At 35.0% G+C, this 20,226-nt stretch overlaps 2 protein-coding genes and 1 long non-coding RNA gene across 15 annotated transcripts; 2 read left to right on the forward strand and 1 right to left on the reverse strand.

The window, feature by feature from the left end:
• Window positions 1–573: 573 nt before the first annotated feature.
• LOC105683371 (inositol-trisphosphate 3-kinase homolog) lies at window positions 574–10,856 on the reverse strand. 4 transcript variants are annotated; one of them, XM_012395909.3, is made up of 4 exons: window positions 10,413–10,856; window positions 2,054–2,257; window positions 1,154–1,834; window positions 574–963 (listed from the first exon to the last, which is right to left on the reverse strand). In XM_012395909.3, the coding sequence occupies exons 1-4, from the start codon at window positions 10,527–10,529 to the stop codon at window positions 763–765; spliced, it is 1,203 nt and encodes a 400-aa protein (XP_012251332.1). In that variant the 5' UTR covers window positions 10,530–10,856; the 3' UTR covers window positions 574–762. The 4 variants fall into 4 exon arrangements, with proteins under 4 accessions (XP_012251332.1, XP_012251331.1, XP_012251333.1 ...); XM_012395908.3 differs by having other exon boundaries at window positions 1,970–2,257; XM_012395910.3 differs by lacking the exon at window positions 10,413–10,856 and adding an exon at window positions 2,429–2,722 and having other exon boundaries at window positions 1,970–2,257.
• LOC125500341 lies at window positions 2,736–9,803 on the forward strand. 9 transcript variants are annotated; one of them, XR_007277676.1, is made up of 4 exons: window positions 3,128–3,266; window positions 3,334–3,532; window positions 8,693–8,933; window positions 9,542–9,782. XR_007277676.1 is itself a non-coding variant. In XM_048652928.1 (4 exons), the coding sequence occupies exons 2-4, from the start codon at window positions 3,461–3,463 to the stop codon at window positions 9,698–9,700; spliced, it is 303 nt and encodes a 100-aa protein (XP_048508885.1). In that variant the 5' UTR covers window positions 3,128–3,266; window positions 3,334–3,460; the 3' UTR covers window positions 9,701–9,783. The 9 variants fall into 9 exon arrangements, 3 of the variants coding, with proteins under 3 accessions (XP_048508886.1, XP_048508885.1, XP_048508887.1); XM_048652928.1 differs by having other exon boundaries at window positions 8,693–8,764; window positions 9,542–9,783; XR_007277679.1 differs by lacking the exons at window positions 3,128–3,266; window positions 3,334–3,532 and adding an exon at window positions 2,736–3,029 and having other exon boundaries at window positions 8,693–8,764; window positions 9,542–9,773.
• On the forward strand, window positions 10,821–16,321 carry LOC125500342. Of its 2 annotated transcripts, XR_007277682.1 has the most exons (3): window positions 11,502–13,378; window positions 13,862–14,020; window positions 14,104–16,321. It is a non-coding gene; the product is annotated as an uncharacterized LOC125500342 (long non-coding RNA). The 2 variants fall into 2 exon arrangements; XR_007277681.1 differs by having other exon boundaries at window positions 10,821–14,020.
• The last annotated feature ends 3,905 nt before the right edge of the window (window positions 16,322–20,226 follow it).

Below are 20,226 nucleotides of genomic sequence, written 5' to 3' on the forward strand. Positions count from 1 at the left end.
TGTCGGTGATCTTGTTTCTTTATCACACTAATGAACTTCTCGAAGCTTCGTCTCTCTCCCTCTAGATTTTCAGCGCCAATATCGGAACACAGCCAGAAGTCAATTTTTAGATTTTTACACAAACTATCGTCGGTGCTGCCATCTCTCAGAGTCACTGACCTGGGTCACACAAGCTTGGATCATACTATGGTCACACAACGATCTGTCGTCGCAGAGGTCAGTGACACACGTGCTTCCTCATAACGATGTAGTAATAGTATTCCTCATGCTGCCAATGCATGGGGTGAATTGCGTTGTAGGGATTATTAAAAACATTTTTGGTCGCCACGTTTTCACAATTGAGACCAAGAGCTGAAGAAAAACCAAAAATTACCCTGTTGCCTTAATTTTTTACCAGTAGACACTGCTGTTGATGATCAGAATCAGTTGATCGGTTCAAAATCTATTATACGATGAACTGCTTAATAACTTCAAATTTTAGTTCTAATTTGAGTTTTCCGTCAAATGATTCAACAGTGTGTAACATAGGGTCATGCTAATAAATCATGGAAAGAATATATTACAGCATTGTGATAAGATAATATTCAAATGTAATTTATTATAGAAATCTTTTTTTATAAATAATTGCATTTTACGAGCTAATATAATAATCAGACCAGAGAACTTTCTGTACATCTATGGCTAGACAATAATTTATAATGTAATATAATTAATGTAATAAAAATAAATGTGTGTCAGTCAAACGAAGCGCAGGTGTATCCATTAAGAGATGTCAACTTCTTCGATGGTTGAAATCAAATTGTCCATACCAAGGAGAAATCCTTCCTCATGATTTCCTTGCTCCCATTTTGCTCTATGAGTTAGTTTCCGACCATCTGAGACTTGACAAGTCTTGGCAAAGTCTATAAGCCATACTCCCACCTTGTCCTCATCATATATCATAAAAATGCTGCTACCAATCACCTTAAAAAAACCAAAAAGAAACAAAAACTTAAATTAATACACGCATAACTCAAGGTAACAATCATTTTATCACTAGATAATGATATCTCGTACCAATTTTAATTGGCACATTATCGTCAAAACCTAGTAGCCCAAGGATACAATATATTGCTGTCACATATGAATAAATATGTACACATATTATATTTACCTCGTGGGTTTGGAAGTAGGTTGATTCTTGGAACTTGGTTCTCAAGTTTCTCAGGCGTTCAAGTAATTTTTGGCGTGTGTTCTCGCGTCCTTTTAGAAATCCGGCCATAGTACTAAGAACCTCACTGTGAGATTTGACTTTTTTCAAATCCGTGATTGGCGGACCACCAGGTAGTTTCATAGCCTCAATTCGAAATCCGTGATCACAAGTAGAACTTTGTTGTTCTCTAAATTGCATGTATCGTAATTTTGTAACAGCCCTCTCTTCGTGCTCCTGAATAGTTGGAGCATCCGGATCGACCGCAACCATCTTCTGATAAAGATCAGGCCTAGCTGTTGTCTTCGAAACTTCAGACTCAAGGAAAGTACGAGTTCCCATTTTTATATCCATTACATGAGGATCGTTAAATCCAAACAGTAAATCTTGAAGTTCTATGAAGGTATCGCCCTTGTATTCAACTTCTCGGTAATAACGGGGCACGCAATCTCTCATTGTCTCATCTTTGCTCAACGCTTCGTAAACCATACGCTCGGTATTTTCTGCTCCTCCCGTACGCCTTTTCCAAACCGTTCCAGGGCCAGCTGGAGCGAAACCATCGGGATGTCCGGATAATTGGAACCACGATTTTAATCGATTTTTCAAAAGAATATCGCTAGCTGGTGCAGTCAAATCCAATGCATTCTGTAAGTAAAAACGAGCATCATGAGTATAGATAAAAAAGAAAAAAAAATAAGTTTCTCTAACTCTTGCGCTTGTGAAACCAGTCGAGGAAAAAATGAGTAGGGATTTTTAACCGTGCGTAACAATTTCACGTACCAGGGCGAGAAATTTTAAGGATAAATCTTCATCTGGCATTGATGTGTCGGAAAGCACAAGAGGAAATTGTTCGAGTCTTCGTACCGTTGCTGGGTCGTTGGGAAGTTTTGCGTGCGCTGATCCAGACCCTGTGACCGATGAACCTGATCGATTACCAACGGAAGTGCTTCTCCTCCATTGTCGGAATGCACTAACAGCCGAATAAGATCCAGGCGTTTCTCTTTGACGTCGCTGCTCCTTGGGCGATGAAGATCCATGCCTCAAACGTGGCTGCTCCTTACTGGAGGGCTGTAAAAAGAAAGAAAAATTCTCATTAATAATCGGATTATTTTTCGCATCCTAAATGATACTTAAGAAAATCAACTCAAATTACTGTACGTAGCAATCGATACATAATAACACAATCCAATTGATTTTTATTTAATTATTTATGCATGTATATATCATTGTGAATTTTACCCCTTTCATTAAAAAGAAAAAAAAAAAGAAAAAAAAATCGACTCGCCAATGAGACGTAACTCGTCCAATACAGATGTGAATGATATAATAGAGTTTGAAATGCGTGGCACTAGTAAAATTATAGAGTAAGGATTTGAGAAGGAAGGTATTTGATGAGGACCATTGCTTTTTGGATGAAAAATTTTCAATTTATCTGTTCGATAATTGTTTTTTTTTCACTCTAAAATTAACGGGTATGGAAAAACCACGTGTACACAATTCAATATTATAACTAGTTTACGAGAAAAAAAAAGAGAGAGGAATCACCGATCATTGATCGTACGCGAGTCGACGGTAGCGGCGCAACTCAACAAAGTGCGTAAGAAGAATCTCTCAAACGAAGCCAGCTTCCATGTCGTTTCGTTTATTTATCTACAGCGCTCTATTGTCGTTATCTAAAGCCCATTATATCTCTAAGTAAATCCCCGCTTCCATTCGCTGCTCTTTCATATTTGTTTAAATTTTTCACGAAATTAAAAACACGAGTATACCTATCTGGGAAGCTTCCCTCTACCACCATCCACCTACCTACGTTTCAACGTAACGACGTAATTAGCTGCAGGTATAACGATGAAATAACTATAGATAATACAGCAACAACAAACATTAAAACAAAAGTGAAAGATTCCAAAGATAAAAGTAAAGTAGAATAAAATAGAAAAAAATTTCTGTGATCAGTGTGATTGTATAATCGACCAAGTGGGCGTGACGAAACGTTCCCTGCATAAGAGTTTACGAATGTGCTTTATTTTATATTACAAGGAGGAAAAAAACTAATTGATATTCGCGCATAAAATAGGTACTCCGTATAACTTCACGGTAATGAATTTTGATAAAATAAAACGTTTATCGAAACGACATTTCAGAATACCGGTATGAATATAACGTCGCGATATCTCGTATCTCGCAGAAAGATACAAATCTCTCTAGATACCTCGCGCTCGTGATCACTGATGAAATATTAGAGAATAATGATAAATTGAAAAAGAAAAAATGGAAAAAGGGGGACAAAAACTGAGCAAAAAAGAAACTCACGAGATCTCTGAACGAGATTTTCTATACCAGGTATGGTCTCTAGAGTTTATTATCTTTTTTCTCTTTTCCGCCGTATCGCTAGCGTAAAAGAGCAACGGCAAGTGTGTCAACGAGCGTGGAGTCGTGATTGAATGATAAAATTGGGTTAACGATTTTTTTTTTTTTTTTTTTATAGATCGATAAAATACTAAATCAAATTAATCATACATTGATCGTATACTGACTTTTATTATACAGAACATTGTAAAAACTACATTTTCGTTTTTGTACCGCATTCAGACTCGAATTAACATTGAAATATCAAAAGATCTGTGGAATTTTTCAGTTTTTTAAGCTTTTTTCTAAATTTTTTTTTTCCTCATAAAATCACGTATTATATCTGATAGAATTTCTGGACAAAAATTCGAATCGATATGTGTACAAGGCTTCAACTTGATTTCACGTCATATAAAAAACGCATTTTACGGATGTATAATACCGTAATGATTGTACCACTTTTTCTCAGGCATTTTATTTCTGTTATTTTCAACAATAATAGCAACAATTTACATTGCTTTTTTATTTCTACATTGCAAGCACGTTACGAAGTGGTATGAAGAAAATCGGATCCTTGCCTGCTTTTTCTCTCAGGTTGAATAAAACATTATTCGAACGTATAATTTATATAGAAATGTAAAAAATTTACTCAATATAGAATCGATCCGGTCTCAATACTCTCCCTGTATACGAGATACCGCTCGCAAGGTATTATAATAATCAGAACGTGTTCATTGCCAATAATAACCTTTAAAACAAACAACACATTTACTTACACGAATGAATCAAATCGCGATTATAATTTCGATTACGCTATCTCGCAATAATATATACAGTGTATGTAGGTACGATACCGTATACAATACAAAAGCATAATTCGCACACCGAGATATTTCATTATCTGATTTTTTCTTTCTTTTTATGCATATGTGTAAATTTTTTCATCATTTATAAAAATAGATACATATATATATATATGTGTATATTCTGTAATTGTATCAGTGAAATGATGAATTACAGTAGATGAAAAAAAAGAAGAAAATTCCGTCACTGAAATTATAATAGTGCAGGTGACAAAATTACGAAGGTTTCTGTGATATGTTACTCGCTCAGTTCCCCCCTCTCCTTCAATTTACGTATAATATTTACGAATGATGTAGAAGGAAGAAGATCGAATGAATGAATAATTCAAAATCGGTTGCACGAGTGATCCGAAGTACTTATACGATGTAATTTATAAGAACAAACGATATGTACGTACGTACGTACGTACATATATACCAGGAAACTATATGCACAATATATATCGCAAATTCGGAAAATCCCTGAACTTACAATAACGTCACCCGTATAGTATGAGAATCGCTTATATAAAAAACCATTGACGGTTGATTTATATGTGCACGTATATAGTTAGCAAATACACTATATATCGTAGGATGAACCACAGTCAGTACAGGGTTATTAACGAGGCGAGACATGCTTATAAATTGCGTAGTTAGAACGATATTGGCTGCGTCCTGCAAGCTAAAATCTTAATGGCGCGGCAGCAGTTTGGTTATTGCTAGACCTGCAGGAATCCGCCTGACAATTTCGGACAAACAAATCCTTACATACATATATGTATGTTACATTCATTCTCTAATAAGGAAGATTTCAAACTTGCATGATCAAATATATACACATTATATATATATATTTATCTGATACGAATTCATCAATTTTTACATACATCATGTATACATATGTATAATACATGATACACCTGCGAATTTGATTACAATTATATATTTTATACAAGCGATGATTAAAGAAAATAAAAATTCTCATAAGGGTGATCAAATCTAACAACGATATGTATCAATTTAATCTCATATATGCAAATTTTACATATATATGGATAGCTCACACATAAATGAATATTATATATATCAATCATTTCAACAAGTTATGTATGGGATATATTATCTACGGTGTAGGCATGAGATAAAAAAGGCTTTTTTTTGGTATAGCAAGTAAAAAATTAGTTAGGAATAGGAAAAAATTAATTGAGAAAGGGAAACAAAGAGAGTCAACGAAAACGAACACAGCTTGATAGAATTGATATGAACGTGTATGTATGCTATGCGTATACACTATACCAATGTGCGTATATTTGAAAGTCAAAACACGTGAACGAAGGGGTAATATATAATAATTGTAAAGCGAATCGCAGTTTTATTTTTACAAACCCATCGGCACATATCGTATAATTTATAACAACAATATTACTTAGACGCATTTGTATTTTCTGCACACGAAATCTACTAGTGTAACCTCACGGTTGACAGCCTTGCGATGGGTTTATAACGTACACATATACATACATATATATACATATATCACAGTTACTATCAGGTCCTGAAAAACAATCGGAGTCAACAACCGTAATTCATTCCTGATCGTAACTATAGGTATGCACATAAATATCGCGTAGATCTATATTTACAAAATAATTTTGAATGGAAATCGCGTACCGATAGTAATAAAAATTAAAAAAAATTACAGAAAAAAAAAAACAAACCAAAGAATCGACAACGTCCGGTAATTTTTATACAATCAGGGGCATCGGTAAATGTTTGTCCTTTGCGAATATTTATTTAAGACCTCCTATGTGGAGTGCATAGACGTTATACCTACCTACATAGGTACATGTATACGTAATAGTAGTAAATATTTAACGATACGAAATCGCGACATGAAGGATATACATATATACGTGTATAATTTACGTCAACCGACGTGATAAAATAATTTTCAGTTTTAAAAATATTATTACATATATTTTATATTTTACTGACTGATATTTTATCGAAAATCTCGACAAGATTATCCGCAACCAGATTGCGTCCAATAATATCTTCGATTTTATTCGACTCAAATCTTTCGCCTCTGATTTTTAAGAAACTAAAAAGTCCTCTCACGATATCGTGTCATGATTTGTTTTCAACCGCTGTTCATAACTTCAGACCATTTGATGAACATGATGGAGCAAAGACGCGGTGAATATTTGGAAAAAAAGAGAGATGGAAAAAGAAGTTTAATGATTTTATTCGCGCACAGATGATATGGATTATGCAGATCGAACGGAAAATATTAAATACATCATATATATTTCTTTTTTCGGACTCGGAGAGGCTATAGATCAATATGAGGTGCACATATGTGCATTGCAGTGCGTGGTGGTATACGTTCAATAGAACCGAACAAAGCTCGTTTCGGAATGACATCCGACGGATAAATAATAATCGTTTCTCCGAACCAATCACAGTTTATGTTTACCGCGGTAACAATTGTGTATAGGACGAATAAAAACTTAATGCGTTAATCGAATTTCAAATTATTCGATACGGTAGTAAATTTTTAACACGGTGCAACGATAGGCAATGTACAGGTATAACGGCCGGGCCGCGCGATAAAATCAAAGAAATTTTCTGCACACCACTTGCCAGTGATAAAATAAAAGTAAATTTACATGTAAGATGTTAATTTTAATATCAATGTGTAAAATCATGTTCGCGAGCGAAGGGAAATTTTCTAATTCTTTCGCAAATTTCTTTTCCTTCTTCTGGGTTCGCAGTTTTTTCAACTTACGATCACCCCATGGACGTGGTATGATCCTATTACATGCACGTCGGACGTGCGGTTCATTCGGCCTGCTATCTGTAGAAATTAATTTCGCGTAGGAATAAAAATTATCTTTAATCTTATCGCATCATTTTTCAATTATATAACTTCATCGTCATTATATCGTGGTAGTGGTGTACAGATGATGTACAGCTGCGGAATCGACGGATTATTATATTCATATACCTTTCGTTAGCACAACCACAGTATTATGATTATCAATGTTTTATATTTCAATCAACCAACTAACTCTTCCTATTTTCATATGCAGAGAATATTGGAAGAACGAAAAAAAAAAAAAAAAGAAAAAAGAGAATCAATTAAATAATTGAGACAACCGCTTTTGATTAAATTCGCCTGGAACGATTCGATTACATTTTGAGAAACAGTTCCGACCAGATGATTAATGATAATCAGCTATGTGTACAAGATACACCTACTTATAAAAACATTAATCACAGCAGGAATTAACGTCATCGCTCCCAGGGTTTTAAAAAATTTCTTTTATTTTTCTTCTTCCTGAGTTGGTATATTCGATAAAAAAGTCGATAACTATTACTTCCATACGATATTAGGATTCATAAATGGCCTGAGATTATTGACTTGTTTTTTTTTTTTTGTCTTCGGATTTTTTCCTAAACGTGGTGTATACCTGGTGGAAAATTATTTTTTTTAGAGGAAATTAAGTAGGGGCCGGTATGCGATACGACGCATTTTCTATTCTGAACTTGTATTGCAGCTGCAGCTGCCGATTAGTGTGCTTACCGAGGTGCTTATACTAACGATTAATGTAAAATAGAAGATTGACGTAAATATGATAGGGAAATTTTTCCGCTGGATTAGATTCACCTTGTTATATTATTATAGCTACACGATTATAAAGTATATAGAGACTCGAAATTTGTATTTTTACTCAAAATGTTGAACTTCATATTCTTGTTTATCTAATTCAAAAGTAAAACTCGTTGATCAATTAAAACGAAAAAAAAAACTATTTATAAACCGAATCCAAGCTCGTTAAGAATATGCGTAATTTTATTTTCTTATATCATACGTGAAGAAGTTGTCGTACGTACGTGCGGTTGAACACTCAAAAATGAAATAACAAAAAATAAAAAACTATACCGAATAATTGCGAGAAGATGAGAATGCCAGCAGACACTCTGGAATCGTTTCGAGAAGCAACCATTTTTAAAATGTTTCAACATTCAATGCATTCGACTCATCGCCGGTGACGATGTTGAAAATTTTGAACATCAATTCGTATATAAAAAATTTATACCTCGGCAGCATCGTCGTCGTTGTATAGGTACGTACGTACGTACACCTGTAGCGATAACCGGATATCGTCTACGTATACGAAAAAAATTAAAAGAAATGCGGGCGGACGTAACGACAGAATCCAGGTGGTTATTTGTCTGATACCAGCTGTATCATTTTTGATATTCATTCAATGGTAGTTTTACACCGACTGGTTTTCTTTTTTAGGTAGAAATCGAAGAGCGTTACAAATCGTGGAAATGTGGGCTGAAGATGAGAGAAGAGAGAAAAAAAAAAAAGGTGAAATGGTGGAAGAAAGAAGGTTGAACCGTTCGGTTATTACGGCATGACCTCATTTCCCCGGTGAAGATAAGGATTTTCCATGCATCCATCCGGACGACGCGCGTCGGGTTGAGAAACCAGTAGATCATGGAAATGGATAGTGTAGAATTTACGAGGTCACGAGCGAGTGCGTACATGGTACTTACTGTTCCGTTAATTCTGCAGCAACTTTACGGGTGCAGAATCACGTTACATATTAGATACCGTAAAGTCGCGGTAAAGTAGTGAATCACGGTTTTCATCGGACATAATGAGATCGCATCGCGTGATGACCGGCGTCGCTTCGAAAAGTTGTCTCACTGCAATGACGCGTTACCGCGAATCGTTTCATTTTTTTTTTTTTTCCCCCCTTTCGAATTCCGTATTCTTCAATTTTAAATTGATAAATAATTTATACCAAAGGTCACATGTACGCGTACACGTATACGACGAAACATAGGTAAACCTTATACAACTCGAGAAACATTATTCTCACCTCGAAATGTCACCGAATACGCAACCGTGTTATTATATGTATACCTATACCAACGATCGCGAATAAGAGGGAAGAATGAGATTTCGATTCGTTGAGCCCAATTGAGGTATCGCGTCGAACCTGGCGGAACGAACAATTGATAGAAACGAATTTTCATTAGCCGTGGAATTGCAAGAGAATCATCAACATAGTTTTTCATAATCATCGAGTACCAAAGACTTCGTATGTGTTTCATTAATTAAAATTTATTCTAATTTCAGATCAAAGGAATGCCGTTGCCTGGAACACACCGAACATTCGGTCGAAATCGTCAAGCTCCAGGTTCTAAATCGGTTGAACAAGGAATATATTCCGTATTAATGGGAGAAAAAATATACGAAGACGTAAGAGGACCAACAACAGCAAAATTCAGCTGTTAATCTGTTAACTTTTCTAATTAACGTCAACCTCGTATCATCGCACGGGGTTCGGTTGATCGGTAGCGGGTCTTTTATGTATTGAAATATCAAAATAAAAAAAAAATAAAATAAAAAAAGAGAGAATGCGTCAACAAATAAACTAAGAAAAACATCTTTGAAAATACATACATTTATGGAAATTTAATTAACACTTTATCGATCCAATGGTTCGTACCAAGGTTGATGCAACACGATCAGAAACTTTAAATTACCTACGCGGAATATGCTTCGTAAAATCTGTGCACATCCTTCTGGATGATGAAATAAATTTCTCTGCATACCTAGACTCCTGTGTGACATCCATAGATCATCCTCGTGGTTTCATACGCGTATGGAGAAGTCATACCGGATATATGCGGGAATTCTGATTTCTAGAAGCTACTACGTAGTCGTGTACGATTATAATTGAAAAAAATGTAGGCGCGGAGATGGCTGAAATATTCGAAACTCGTCGTCGGGTGTGCACGCATGTAAACAGAAATATTCGTTTTTCAAAACATGCTTATTTACATGGGTCAGTGAGGGCGTCAACAGAAGGGTTCTAACTGTGATTCAACACGTGTCGCAAAAACAGAGGTTCACGGCGGTTGGTATGTGACGTGAGTAAAAGCATGGTGCGTTATGTGGTCGTTCGCGGGTCATTGATATAAATTTTTTTCAGGATATGACCTACCTTGTTAAAGTGTGCTTGAAGTAGTCGTTCATACTGGTCAACAGCCCGAAGACACAACCTCGTGGTAAACGCTTCCATTCGTGCTGGTAGCGGTGCATGACACACGCTACTTGACATTGTATACTCCGATATAATATTTTAATATCAGTTCAATCACGGTGGATGACGAATGATAGAGAAGAGAAAAAAAAAATCAAACAAACAAACGGCTAACAGATAACGAATATTTTCAACACTCGGTATTTCCACTCACTTTGCGATAAAATATAAAATTATTACAATTGATAAACGAAGGTACGTTCGCTAAGAGAACTCTTCAAAGAATCGTTGTGTTTTCAACAACATTTGACATAGTTTATCGTAGTTTTATTCGCAGTACGTCAAGTACGACATACCCTCTCTGCCATCGGATTACTACTGAAGGCTTGGCGCCTTTGCCTTTCGAACTAACCTCATTGCGGCGGCTCTTGGTTATAATACTAAGCCACGACGGTGTTAGTGTCGATTATAACGAGCTTGGTAGTGGTGTAGTTGTGTCGATACTGGTCGGTCGGTAGTGGTGTCGGTAGGTTTTAAGCCGCAGCTCGGTTTACGTACGTAGAAATCGTTACATGGGATATACCTGCGATATAGCTAATATTCGACGATGGCCGCCGGGCTGCACGCAACCTACGACTAGATCCTGCGACTGGTTCTACTGTGCAACAACCACTAACTCAGGTTTTCTTCGTCTACACGAAGAGATGATGGTAACAACAAGATGAAACTGGGAAGTGAGAACCGGCGTCCTGTTGGTGCGTCGATATCGCGGTATCGATAACGCGACCGTCATTTTATCGCTGTTCACGCGCACGTTCAAAAAATTCTCGACTCCCGCGGGAACGATAACGCCCGTACGCCCTTTTCTCTCTCTCTCTCTCTATTTTTCAATCTGTAGAACCTCTCCGATGACATGAAATGGGTCGGAATCAATTACTTTCCGACCTACTCGAGACGGTTATGATAAATGTATGATCTGATGTACTCCTGGATGTTCAATGTTCCGTTTATGAATGGTGTATTAGAACGTTGACGATCCAAGGCCTGAGATTACATCCATTTACGCTTAAGTTTTGGCTACCATTGACCATATGGAAATTGATCATCCTTCAAATAAATTATTATTCAGACTACCCGCTGTGCTAACAATAAATTGTTTAATTTAAAAGGCCTAGTTTCGATCAAGTACGTGATGCTTATTTGGACTGTATACCTATGATAAAATAGTTCTTAAACATTAAGACCCGTGTAGAGAAAATTGTTCTAATCACTTTTCAGACACCGTATTTTTATTGATATGAACTAGCTTTTGATTATCCTTCTATAGGTAAGGACGATAACTGGTTTTTACGCAACGAGAAATTGCTGCCAGATTTAACGAGAGCTTCCTCTTTGACTTCTATGAGAGGGTCCCCCGGAACGGTCGACCAATATCTGCGGTTTGTCCGCGGTTGTTGCGTCAATGGAGAAAAGAACCATGAGAAACGTGCCCCGTTTCGCCGTAGCTTAATTAATTGGCTGTCTCGTGGCTCATGGATCACAGGGGTTGAAGGTCAAGGATAAAACCGAAGTTGAGAAATCCTTGTTGACCATGTTCAGGGGGGGCATTGACTCTAAGATCAATTGGAGAGTCTATTAACGACGATTTATCATCGATCGATATATTGTTAAGATAAACGGAAGATTTTCCTAGCATAAACTTTGCACTGCGATGCAACATGTTCGTAAAAAAAAAAAAAAAACAATTTACATTAGTCAAGGAGAAGACACGGTGAAATTTCAAGTTCGCGAACACACATCATGCCAAATATAGAATTCGAATGCGAATATATACAAGTATATTATGCGAATCTTTATTCATGAGAAGATCCGCTTATTCCAACTGCATGTGAAAACTTAGCGTTGGTCTCGATAATTTACATTTTTAAACAATGTCACGAGATCGAACTCCCTGTCAAATGAAATTGGCAATCATAAAATCGTAAGCAAAGCACTTAATCAAAACAATTTATCCGGTTCAACTAACCCTCCGTTGCACCTAATATACATACATTATGCATATCATATCAGAGTACGTACGTTGCGATCAAGGTGTATTTTCACGTTGTCTACGTACATTATAAAAAAAAAACATAATATAATTCTTATCGCTTGCGGTACAACGAACGATCATGTTTCCGAGTCTATATAATCCTCGTGACCACGCTGCGTCGAGGTGATTGCGGAAATGTTTCTGGTCTTTCATCCTACAGCCGCAAAGATGATGACGATTCGAAAGAAATTGAAGAAGTTTAATGTCCGAACGCATCGATGTAAAATAAAAATGAAAGTGTTAACAAGTACAACTTAACGCAATTGCTCACCGTCGCAAAACTGCAAACGAGCAAAGCCTACGCATGTTTAAAATCAATGAATATCCATGTGTACATAAATGCATAAATATTATATCTATGATTCACCCCGGTGTCATTGTCGGTTGCTCATCAACGCGAATCCTCCCGCGATCTTAATTCCGTGGAATTAAGATAGGTGTATGTACGCTCGTAACTTTATTACATCCATACAATAATTATTTAATTTCTTTTTCTTTTTTGTCTTTGTAACAATTCTTCATTTTTTTATTTTCGAATCAACGCTGATCAACTCAAATGACGTGTACGATAAATCTTACAGTATAATACCACATTACTCACGCGATTCTTTAAGTCTGATTTGTCATGCGACTGTCTTCAAATTATTACACATACCCATGTGAGATATTGTATATCGCCGGATTTCATTCTCGATAACGCCTCTCTATATCAATGTTGTGTAAATTATAAATATATTGCAATGTGGTTAGATAATTTTGGTACGCAACTGAACCACCAACATCCGCCTGTTCCAACGTCACTATAAGTATGTACCATTTCTCTGCGGCAATAAAGGTATGGATATTTAATTTTTTTCTTATTTACCCGCATCCACATAATACAATATTTCTACAATGATTAATTCTTGAAGCGTTTCGATGATGCCCTTTACCGCGATCGTGTTTAACTCCTTGTTTACAGAAGAAATTCTTCGGTGTTCTCAAGTTTAATCACATGCGTAGATCTATAAACCCCTCCATGTTATAATGTTATGTGTATGCGAATCGATTGACAGTTGTCAACATACTTATTAGATTTGTTGGATTACCCGCGCGCCATTATATGTATGTGGACGCTATAAAACTACAAATATAAAGGTGTATAATTGTATTTTATATATACAACTTGAATGCGCATAGAGATAAATCAACAAATAAATAGGTAGATTGAGTTATGGGCGAATACCATTATCCCAGCTGGGTTTGTCTTTATACATATATACATGTCACTTTGAATATATATATATATATATATGTATCTCTCTTTACTTGTCTGCAGTTGTAGGCCAGCACGTGCGTCAATTGACGATTTTAGTTTATTTCTCCTTTGACTCGGGCACGCAGATTTCTTGCGAAGTTTATCTCGCAACGCCGTACCCTGGTGTACGCTATAATGTACGTACGTCCATGAATCCAAAGCAACGTGAATATGATACAGGTAAGAAATATACCTATAAACAATGCACGTAGGCAAAATCAAAAGAAAAAAGTTTATAATAATTTATAAAACGTACTTTGCAGAGAGAAAGATAGAGAGAGGGAGGAATGCATAATGGGTAACGATTCTACGACGTCGCGAAATACAAGGGAGGAAAAAAAAAAACCAAACCGATGTGCTTAGAATCTGCGACATTACGAATGATTCACGAACATAAAATATATAATCGTAGACACGTGGTTCGTTTTAGCCAATTCTGATGAATTTTCGCTGATTCATAAATGAAAAAAAGAAGTAACATTAAGGGTTACTAGAATGATAAAACTGGATAATATATAACCATATATTATGTTGTAAAATGATAAAAGTCAAATATGACGAATGCTAAATATAGTTGTGATGTCTCATGTTGCAAAAATCGCTATAAATGTTTATTCGCGTATGTGTACCTCATACACCTATATGAGCGGGGAAAAATGTTTCACTTAAAATTTTTAGTACCCTATTCATTCCGCAATAATAGGATAGTGAAAATCGGTTTGTACGGATGACTGTCGATTTTCCTGGAACAAAGGTGTGAAGATACGGTGAAAAATTTTCGAGTAATTTTTTTTTCTTTTATCATACACACGGTTTACTTTTGTTCGTTAAATATATACGTGCAGTATATAATGTAGGTTTAGTGAAATACTGGAAAATTCGTAACAAATATTGATTCTTTATCATATCATGTATATCGGTAGTAAACGGATCTCGGTTGGATACATCATTTATACGTACATACAGTGTGTATTTTGCGACCAAGGAATGAAGCAGGTTTTTTCATGAATCATATTACACGCAATCCGCGCCATGTATATTCAATTACGATAAAAACAATCGTTATTGAGTTTGTCCGATTCTGAACAATTAACGTCCTGCATGCCCGTAATATCTTCCTCGGTAAATTTTCACCGCAGAATATTGTTGAATGATGTGAATTTTTTTTCTCCCTTCTTTCTTTTATTGCCATTGCATTATCTGTAGCTACAAATTGAACAGCAATTGGATGTTATGAAACTTTTACACAATTATCATCATAGTCCGATGTTATAGTAATGCAATATTTTCATCAGAAGTTCCTACATGTAAGATATACAGGAATTGTATAGATTCAATTAAATGATATCTGTACGAACCTATATTTTTACTAATCGACAACATCCATTATATCCCACAACCATTAATATGAATCAAATCGCGTTCAGAACAAGCTCTTATTATAATATTTGAATCGGCATTAATATCGTCTGCAGCGATCAATCATTCTCATCCAGACATGCAAGTACACTTACCTATAATGTAGGTGTACTTCGATTTTTCGACATCTAATTATTACGACGAAACTAATTACTTCATACGTTATTTGCTGTAATTAATTTTGATCAGACATACACGTGTATACAATACACAAGTTATACGTATGTATGAAGGATTTATACACACAATAGTTGGATCGGCATACATTATACGAGCGTTGCAGATCGGTGAACAGTCATCGCCCTTAATCGGTTGTAAAATGATTCCACGTGACGTATATCATAAATGTGTCTGATAAAAAAAAAAAATATGTATATACTTATAAATGAAACATGATCGTTGAAAAAGCGCGATATCGCGTTGCTCGATTTTTAACGGTAATTCTCGTACGATGTGTCGTCGAAGGTCAAGTTGTCATTATATCGAAACCGTTAAGAAATGAATTGATAAAATAAAAATATTTAAAAAACCGAAAGAAAGAAGGGAGAAATACGACCGATGTTTCAGGAACAAAGCTGAATGTGTATAACACACAAGAATCCCGAAGAAACTTTGGAAAACACGTGATTTAATGACGCAAACGTTTGCGGGTTGATAAGGACTATAATATAATACGCGACGGAAATGTATGTATATATGTATTACGGCAAATTCTACGAAAGCCCTTATACAGAAGAGACACCAAGATAATTTCCCGGGAAAAACATTTTAAGTAAAAAACAAAGAAATAGTATGGATTAGAAGTTTAGCGGTTAATTCTAAGTAGTCACCACAAATGTGTGTAGCTAATGGTTCGATATATCTATGATATAAGCAATTGGAGTGCAAATATCATTGTGTGACAATATCCTGTATCTTCTTATTTATTATTTTCACTTACTTTTTTCATTATTTTTCCGTCCTATGCAAATGAAGAGTAATGTAAAACGAAGTAAAGAGAAATTATATTTCGATTTTATGTATAACTGCAATATATAATATGGGAATAAATAATTAAAGATTTTTCGTTGATGTATAAATATATTGATTATGCTTTGGGATATTAATTGACCCATTATCATAACGTTATAACGTTTGTCAGTTCCAAGGTTTTAATGATTTCTTATATAAGCCTGAACGAAATTTCACTTCAATAACATAAATAAGTAATGATAAATATGAATTTTGCAATGCGTCGTATGTTAAAATAAAAAAAATTATAATTCACATGACATAATAAGGGTATATATTGAGTTACTGAAGAGTATAATAATAGTTTTTTGAGAATAATTACACCCATTCAGATCAGAGCGTTCGAAATAGATCTCATGAAATTCGCTTGAAAAAGATGATCGATAATCATCACCTTTTCATGCAAACGTCTTTGTCACGAATATATCGCGGAGTGCATTGAACAAGAAATCTCAATCTTCATGGGACATTGAATTTGTCATCCTAAAAAAATTTTCACATTAACTTTAAGAACCCGTGAAATTCGCGAAAAAATTATTTACAAAGATTCAACTAATCGCAAATGCCTCTTTCATAATGTCAACTCTTATCTATGAGATGAAGAATGATCCGGCAAAAAGATGATTTAATCTTTATTGCAAAGTTTTTAGTTGTAGGTAAAAAGTAAGAAGGTAATTATACAATCTATAGAGAATATAAAGTATCGTGCGAATACGAGAAAAAGAAGAAAAAAAACCCTTCGCTTAAAATGTAAATCCACCATAAATATCTAACGAGATGATCAATGTTGTATGGACAACGCATATTATATGCTTGACAATTTAGATGTATTATTACAAAAAAAAGTTCTCGATTATCTCTTCTCTTGTATGATTTCAAAGGTCGCTTTTTTCCCTTCTCCTCTTTTCTTTATACCGATTAGAAACTTCAGATATTTTTTGTTACCTGTTTTTTCTACGAATTCTACCCTCGTCTTCTTCAAGTTGTAAAAGACAACGATCTACAAAATCACAGTTGAATTTATTTTACCAGAACGGGGAAGAAAAACAAAAAAAAAACCCGAAAAAGAAACGACAAAGTTTTGTGTATAAATTCGAATACATTTTCTCTTCGCATTATACGGGGTTCCTTGCTTAGAATTTTCGAACGATCGGTAAACCGTATATAGATATGGTATGCGTACATGGTATGTATATAGGTACGTATACTATACGTCGTACCCACCCGATGAAATAACTTATCATACATTTGATGTTGGCGAAGTAATATATTTTTAATCTAGTGAATTTTTATGCAAAATCCAAAGTCACTGATGACGCTTGTTAAATTATATATCTGACAAAAGTGTCATCGCGATCGATCGGCGTTGACATCGGACGGTATAAATTTGAATGCAGAATTATTCTTTAATTAATTATTAACGATGTGGGCCGGACCGTGTTATAAGGCTCACGTCCTCCAATGGACATCGACAACGAATGACTCGGTGCTGTGACTCCATATTAATATAATCAACAAACTTATCAGTCAGCAATAACTCGAAATTCATGCATTTCGATTGATATTATCCAAAAATGAAACAGTGCAGCTAAAACACTGCCAAGTAATACCTACGCTATAACGCGGTCCAAAATGGCGGAGAGAGAAATTCGGAAAGGGTGCGGTTTGTACTCTGGTTACATTCGTCGCTCTTAATTAATTGATTAAGAAACGGTTTTTTTTCCCCGAAAAAGTCGTGTTGAGTTTTTACTTTTCATAACCCATAGAACGAGGCCTTCCTCAGTATCGTAAACGCGATATTATAATTTACTATCATTAGAAAAAAAATTCCCAAGGAGTTTCCTAAAAATTACCGATATCTAGGTTGAGGCTAACAAGTTATTCATGCATTGTTGGTTTTGTTTTTTTACATTATTCTTCATTTATTTATATTTCTGCTTCTGTATTTATTTCCGATCCGATTTCAAAGATATGGAAAAAATTCTAATTTCATCCGATCGGTTTAGCGTAACATATACGCGAGAACGCGTCATGGCCGCTTCTTCTTGACGTCAAGAAACGTTTAAAGCGTGTTGCAGAGTGAGACGAACGAGACGCGGTATATGAAGCTTTAGAATGAAAACAAGATCTTCTTGAAAGTTGGATCCGGGCTGTACCTTATATACAATAAAATTTATATAGATATAGCGTGTATTTATATGATGTACACCTGCAAGCATAAGTAATGGATACGAATTATAAGTATGGATATAGGTATAATCCGGATTGTATCGTGCAGAAAAACACATTGAACCAGTGTGACATATTATACCTATATCTGTATAAATATATTTTATTCCCATACGTTGTTACGTATTACGCTTGTCCGTGTTGTTTCATCCACCTATAGACACTATATACTATGCGATGCGCACGAATATCCCTTAATCGCCAGTGATCGTTTATGGTTTTGTTTTTGTCTCCCATTGTTTATTGGTAATTTTAAATCAATTTTTCACATTATTCTCTCATGATTACTACCGTCACGGTTTTTGATAAGATAATAATATGGAGATCGTACACATATGCGTGTACAGATAATGAAATAATTTTTCCACGTCGCGGATTCCAATTGTAACTAAGAGAAATTATGAAAATTTATGTATCTAAGTAATTATTGATCATTAATCACGATAGATTAAAAAAAAAAAAACAAGTAAAAATAAAAAACGGGCGTACATTTAAAAAAAATTATATATGTATGTAGAGAGATATACATATGCATAGATAGGTATACTAGTTGTCGAGTTGATTTACACCGTGGCAAATATTTGCTAAAGTAGCTAAACAAATCGCCAGAATGAGATAAAAACATATAAACGATGTGACGTCAAATATACAGCCCGCTTTAAGGCGCCATATAAATTTTGCGAACTGTGCCGAAAGATTAAGATTTTTTTTGGCAATCTTACATTCGTCGAACCAAAAGTCTTGTTTTTGGCAATGCTGCTAATGCCGATTATCATGTTTTTACTATTCTCTTTTCTACACACATACGTGCATACATATTTCTATGCATGTATTTATTTATTTATTTATTTTTTTTTTAATTGTGTACATAAGATTTTAACGTTCGCAACTCTGGCGATATAGAATGTGAAATGAGTCGACCATTTTTGACATCGTACATGTTTAATACGTATGAACTATCTTATACGAATTTTTACAAAATTATACCGGACGGTTAGTTTTGCGAGCGAAAAACCAAACAGACTGCTTTCTTTTTAACGAATTCACAAACCGAGACGATCAACAAGTAGCCAAATTGTAAAAAAGACACGAATAATTAAGAGAGCGAAACTAGCTTGTGTAATATGTCTGACCCAACAACAGGCTATTATATCGGGTCTTTTACTCCGGAAACATTCTATATTCGAAAAAGAAAATTGAAAAAAACATAAACGCGGCAATAATTACCTATTGGTTTTTATTATTATCGTTATTTATTTGAAAATAATATAGTATTTTTTGAATAGAGTATATGGAGAAAAATCTGCGCTCTGATTGTCGTACATCGACATTGCCCGAATGACGTCAATCTTCCTACAAATCCTCCAGCAAAGACTCCGCAGGGAGCAAAGTAACAGTACACAGTAGTAATAAAATAAAGCAACATGTTACAATCACCACCTGCAGTATCTCTTATATGTATACTTATCGCGTATGCACGTTTACAAACGATAATTAAGAACTGTGAGAAAATATTCCACTCAGTTGTAACTATTTATTTATACATATATGAGTATATAAGCGAGCTTTGAAACACGCACTCCGGCACGAAGCCTTTTACACGAAAAAAAAAGTACAGTCATAATGAAAAAAAGGTATATAAAAAACAAAAGAGAGAAAAAAGGATAAAAACATCGAATGATACAAATATTTGAACCGATCATTGAGCTTTGAGAAGTTGTTTAAAC

Source organism: Athalia rosae, chromosome 3, assembly GCF_917208135.1.
Source record: "Athalia rosae chromosome 3, iyAthRosa1.1, whole genome shotgun sequence".
Taxonomy (NCBI): domain Eukaryota; kingdom Metazoa; phylum Arthropoda; class Insecta; order Hymenoptera; family Athaliidae; genus Athalia; species Athalia rosae.

Bases quoted from the DNA above. Each gene is read 5' to 3' on its own strand.
- LOC125500341 (XM_048652928.1), top strand. From the start codon at position 3,461: ATGGAAAAAGGGGGACAAAAACTGAGCAAAAAAGAAACTCACGAGATC. The intron at 3,533-8,692 runs GTATGGTCTCTA...TTTCTTTTTTAG, and splicing joins AACGAGATTTTCTATACCAG to GTAGAAATCGAAGAGCGTTA. The intron at 8,765-9,541 runs GTGAAATGGTGG...TTCTAATTTCAG, and splicing joins AAGAGAGAAAAAAAAAAAAG to ATCAAAGGAATGCCGTTGCC.
- LOC105683371 (XM_012395908.3), bottom strand. From the start codon at position 10,529: ATGTCAAGTAGCGTGTGTCATGCACCGCTACCAGCACGAATGGAAGCG. The intron at 1,835-1,969 runs GTACGTGAAATT...TTTTACTTACAG, and splicing joins CCTTAAAATTTCTCGCCCTG to AATGCATTGGATTTGACTGC. The intron at 964-1,153 runs GTAAATATAATA...GGTTTTTTTAAG, and splicing joins CCTACTTCCAAACCCACGAG to GTGATTGGTAGCAGCATTTT.